The 5,665-nt window shown below is 44.4% G+C and overlaps 1 protein-coding gene across 1 annotated transcript in view; it reads right to left on the minus strand.

Annotated features, from left to right (window-relative positions):
* Positions 1-1,492: 1,492 nt before the first annotated feature.
* The window catches only part of ODAPH (odontogenesis associated phosphoprotein), a 10,476-nt gene continuing 6,303 nt past the window's right edge, over positions 1,493-5,665 (minus strand). Inside the window, exons 2-3 of the mRNA XM_045284356.1 lie at positions 1,683-1,821; positions 1,493-1,547 (exon numbers count right to left, since the gene is read on the minus strand). Coding sequence (XP_045140291.1) covers positions 1,493-1,547; positions 1,683-1,821 — 194 coding nt within the window. The remainder of the gene's footprint in view (positions 1,548-1,682; positions 1,822-5,665) is intronic.

Genomic DNA, 5,665 nt, shown 5'->3' on the forward strand with positions numbered 1-5,665 from the left:
AGAGGAAGTATATAGCTTCAGTTAGGATCTTGACAACCAGAGGAAACACAATGAGAAATTTATGACAGTCATTTGCATTAGTGGCTGAAAAAGTTAACATTAAGAGCCCTTTCGGCACTATAGCGAAAGAATAGAGTTATTTGGCCAGATAATCCAATCTAGAGGAGCCTTTCCAAACACCCCCCAAACTCATTGCCATCGAGTTGATGCCAACACATAGTGACGCTCTACAGGACAGGATAGAACTGCTCCTGTAAGTTTCAGAGACTGTAACTCTTTTCCTTTTTAAAAATTACTTTATTGGAAGCTCTTACAGATAATATAACAATCCACACTTCGATTAGATCAAGCATCATTGTCCAATGACTGCCACCATCATTTTCAAAACATTTTCTTTCTTCTTGAACTCTTTGCTATCCGCCAGCGTCCCTTCGAGACTGTCACTCGCTGTGGGAGTTGAAAGCCCCGTATTTCTCACTCAGAGCCATCGGTGGTTTCAATTGACCTTATGTTTAACAACCAAATGCATAACCACTCTGCCAAATAGCTAAGCGCTGCGCTACTAATAGGAAATTTCAGTTCAAGTTCACTCAGAGGCAACACAGAAGTCATGCCTGGCCATCTGCTTCTGGATGGGCGGTCACAGCCCTGCAAACCCCGTGGAGCAGTTCCAGCTATTCGTCTCCATATTGGAACGGGGCCGACAGCAGCGAGCCTCCACCAAGAACCCCATCGATGGTATCTTTTACAATGAAGTACCTAGTCAACCCCCCACAACGTTGTTTCACTTTAGTTTTTATGATTTGTTATAAAGTCCTCTTTATAAATGTACTTTGTTCTGCACATTTTCCAATGAGTAGAAAAGCATGTCGTTCATGTTTCTAGGGCATTCTGTTCTCTATCTTGGAAGAAGTAGGACCAGAGTGCACCTTAGAGGCAAGGATGGTGAGACTTCTCTGATAGCTTTGGACATGTTGTCAGGCAAGAGCAGTCCCCGGAGAAGGACATCATGCTTGGTAACGTCGAGGGGCAGTGGGAGAGAGGAAGTCCTTGACAAGATGGGTTGATGTTGTGGCCGCCACGATGGGTTCGAGGACAGGCAGCATGGCGAGGCTGACGCAGGACCGGCAGGGTTTGGTTCTGTGGTGCACAGGGTTGCTGTGGGTTGGAACTGACTCGATGGCTCCTAACAATCACTAGCATTCCGATTTAGAAAAAGAGATTCTTCTGACATCTCAATATGGATATTAATGATTGGAATAATCTATTTTAAGACTTTATTTGCATGAAGTAATCATAAAAAAAATATTGGGGTTGAAAATAATGTAGTCACTGTCAGTCGGCTGCAAAACAAGGAGAACGATTTAGTCAGTAGAGTTTAGGATACTTAATCCTCCCATCCAGTCGTTTCAGGGTGGCAAGAGATGACGGAAATCTTTGCATTTCTTTGTCTGTGGGACTGGCTTCATTTTGCTTCACTTCAAGGCTTCTTTCAGCTTTCCTCAGAGGATGAACTTCCCCTCCAGTGATTTCTCCTAGGGAAATATCTATGTGGCATTTGGCCACGGAGTGGCCTGTGTGGTCTGTGTAGAAAACGATGGTTGCACTTGGGGAGTAAGGGTCTGTGTAGGAACCTAGTGTGAACTCTGGGCTTTCTCCTGAGGAAAAAATGGAAGGTACACTTGGGGGTCCTTGTGATGGGCTGGATCTTTGTCACCGGATTCCTTGTGGCGGGAGGAGGGGTAAGGGTAAAGATCTGGCAGTTTGTAGGGTCCACATCGTTGTGGGAGCCTCCGGGAGGGGTGGCGATTCCTTCTTGCCCTGTAGGGAGGAAGACACAGGTTCAACATCAGGCCTGATCACAGAAGCAGGAGGAAGGTACTTTAGGAGAGTAGCAGAGGTGAAAAATGAGAAGAGAGTAGTAGAGAAACCTCAAAGCATGTTTAGATGAATTGTCCACCTTTAATATGATACATAGAGACACATTATGACCCAGCAATTCTACTCCAGGCAACTTCATGGGGGGAAATCAGCAACTCTACTCTAGGAAACTTCATGGGGGGGAAATCAGTGCATATTATTGACAGAAGGACACATTCAAGGATGCTTCTAATGGCCTTCCTCATACTAGTCTAAAGCTAGAAAAATGCCAAGTGACCACCAACAGGAGACTAAATAAACAAGCGGTGTATGTTCATACAATGAGATCCCACTCAGTGATTAAAAGGAAGAACTACTAATGTGAAGACGTGGATGGACCCTATGAATACTATGCTGATCCAAAGGTTGGATCAACATATAACCCCCTCCCAGGGGGATGGTCAACAAAAAAGTGGGTGAAGGGTGACAGAGGACAATGTAAGATATGAAAAGAATAATCTATAACTTATCAAGGGTTCGCGAGGGAGGGAGGGTGTGGGAGGGAGGGGGAAAATGAGCTGATACCAAGGGCTCAAGTAGAAAGAAACACATTGAAAAAGATGATTGCAACATATGTACAAATGTGCTTGACACATGGATGAATGTATTGAGATAAGAGATGTAAGAGAACAAAGTATTCTTGCATTGAGGGAGTACTTGAGTAGAGGCCCAATGTCCATCTGCTACCTTAATACTAAACTTATAAATAATAGGCCACTGGACATCCCCTTTCAGAAGGGTCTCAGGGAGGATATGAGCCAGTCAGGATGCGATGTAGCAGTGATGAAACATACAACTTTTCTCTAGTTCCTAAATGCTTCCTCCCCCCATCATGATCCCAAGTCTACCTTACAAATCTGGCTAGACCAGAGGATATACACTGGTACAGATAGGATCTGGAAACACAGGGAATCCAGGATGGATGATCCCTTTAGGGCCAGTGGTGTGAGTAGCCATACTGGGAGGGTGGAGGGAGGGTGGATTAGAAAGGGGGAACCGATTACAAGGATCTACATATAACCTCCTCCCTGGGGGACAGACAACAGAAAACTGGGTGAAGGGAGACGTCGGACAGTGAAAGATATGACAAAATAATAATTTATAAATTATCAAGGGTTCATAAGGGAGGGGGGAGTCGGGAGGGAGGGAAAAACTGAGGAGCTGATGCCAGGGGCTTAGGTGGAGAGCAAATGTTTTGAGAATGATGAGGGCAATGAATGTACAAATGTGCTTTACACAATTGATGCATGTATGGACTGTGATAAGAGTTGTACGAGCCCCTAATAAAATGATTTAAAAAGAGAGAGATGTAAGAGACCCCAATAAAAGTATTTAATTAAAAAAATGTTTTAAAAAAGGTTGGCTGAAAATACATGGATGAATGAATGAAAATTTCCCTGTTAGGAAGTTCCAGAACAAAATAAATCTATATTTTAAAATAAATGCCAGAAAAACATATACCTTGCGATAGGAGTGGGTGTTATAGTGGAAAGAATATTAAGGGTCTATTTCATATCTGGTTGATATTTACACATATATGAAATACACACACATGCACATGCATACACACATATGCAGGGGCACGGACTAACTCTCCAAAACGGCTACACTTCTGCTACACAAGGTTCCCAGTGTGCCCCTCAGCTCATCCAGAGGACACATCCCCAATCATACAGCCAGGCCAAATCCAAACCTGGCACATTATACAGTATGGTGCACACAGCAACAACCCAACAATGCATTTCAGGTACTAACATCGCCAGTGCAAATAGTTTCAGTAACCCATCTCATTCCTAGATGTAGGTGAATTGGTATAAGCAGAGGCCACACAATGACCCCTTGGTGGATCCTTTCTTGTCCAGCTGGCCCCTGCTGTGCACATCAATGCACGTCTCTCAGATTGGCTCGAGATCAAAGTTTTGGTCTCTTGGCTTCTGTGTATAGGATGTCTCTCCCTTTCTTGGCCTTGAGCCCTAACAACATGTTTATGTACGAATGAGTGTAGATGTAAAACGTAGTCTACTTGTATCTTCAAGATGTGTGCGCTTGAGTGTACCTTGCTAAAAAAAAAATTCGGTGGAAAACAAGAACTTTACCAGTGTTACTCGAAGTCACACTCACTGCCACTGAGTCCATTCTAATTCATAGTGACCTGATAGGACAGGGTTGAACTGCCCTTGTGAGTTTCTGAGACTGTAACATTTTAGTGGGGAAGAAAGCCTCATCTTTCTCCTTGGGGGCAGCTGGTGTTTTTGAACTGCTGACTTTGTGGTTGGCAGCCCAATGTGCAACCCACGAAGCTACCAGGGCTCCTTTAACCAATGTTTAAGGAGATAAAAATAACTTCCCCCAAAGGTCATTCATCCAAAAGACCAACCCCACTTGGCCCAGCAGTAAAGACAGTCCTCTAGAGAGGGAGGAAGGGACATTTGCGTGCAGCAGAGGGAAGAGAATTGATGACCAGGATACAATTAGTCTCTGAGAAGAAAATTGGATCAAGCGTAAGGCTCAAGCTATTCCTCTACTGTCTCAGACAATTGAATGATGAAAAAGCAAGCTTCTCCGTGTGAAATATTTTCTTTGCTCATTAAAACAAAACAAACACCCAATTCCCAGGAAACCCATGTGAATTCATGGTGACCCCATGCATCTTAATAGATTTGTTTCCTACTAATAGGCAACAAAGGCCTATTAGTAGGAAAGGCCTGCTGAATATGGGGGACAGAAAAATGAACTCCTCACAGGAAGCTGAGAGTACCAAGGCCCTGGGGAAGAACTCATGCCCCTCTTTTTTTTCTTTCTCTTTTATAGCATTTTACTGTGAACTGGGTGAACGTTAACAGAGTAGATCACAAGCTTTACATTCAACAATTTCTACTCATTCTGATAAAACGAATCTATTGTGATCTCTTCAACTCCCCATTCCTTATTGCACATCCTCCTGTGTTTCCTGCGTCCGTTCCTCCTCCCCTCTTTTGTTCTGGGGTAAATGCTGCCCTCTTGGTTTTAAATGGTTGATTATCCTAACATGGGTGACAAAGGGCCATAGTCTTGGGGTTTCTCTCAGTCTGTCTGAGCTCGATCTCATGATTGTGAGCTTTGTTCCCCCTTTCTGCCCTGCTGTATCCAGGGCCCGCCAGAGCCAGTTGGCAGTGGTCGTCAGATACCCGCTTGTTCTTCTGGCCTCGGGGTTGTGGAGATGGATGTTCGTGCGGTTCATCAGTCAATGGGTCTGCTTTTTTGCATGCTTTGTTATTGTCATCACTCGTCTTTCCTCCGGATGGGAAGAGACCAATAGTTGCCCCTTAGATGTCTGTTCATGAGTACTTAAAACCTCAGCTGCCACTCACCCAAGGCGGATGCAGCCCATTGTCTTGGTGAACTGTGTTCTACCAATTGACCTTGGTGTCCCCCAAGACTATGGTCCTGCTTCCACAGGCCCCCCCAGTACAACTCTTTCTCTCGAGATATTTGGTTATGTTCAATCATATCGATGTGAAAGAGGGAGACTGGAGTGGAGAGCCAAAGCCCATCTGTAGACAATTGGACATCCCCCACAGAAGGGTTACAAGGAATGGATGATTAAACCAGGGTGCAGTATAGCACCAACGAAACACACATCTTTCCTCTAGTTCCTGAATGCTTCCTTCACCCTCCCCACCCCCCACTACTATGAACCAGTTCTACCTTACAAATCCGGTTAGCTCAGAGTACACACGTTGGTACAAATAAGAGTTTTGACACA

This window comes from Echinops telfairi, unplaced genomic scaffold, assembly GCF_000313985.2.
Source record: "Echinops telfairi isolate 266 unplaced genomic scaffold, ASM31398v2 ScPeMD7_7468;HRSCAF=8506_0, whole genome shotgun sequence".
Classification (NCBI taxonomy): Eukaryota; Metazoa; Chordata; class Mammalia; order Afrosoricida; family Tenrecidae; genus Echinops; species Echinops telfairi.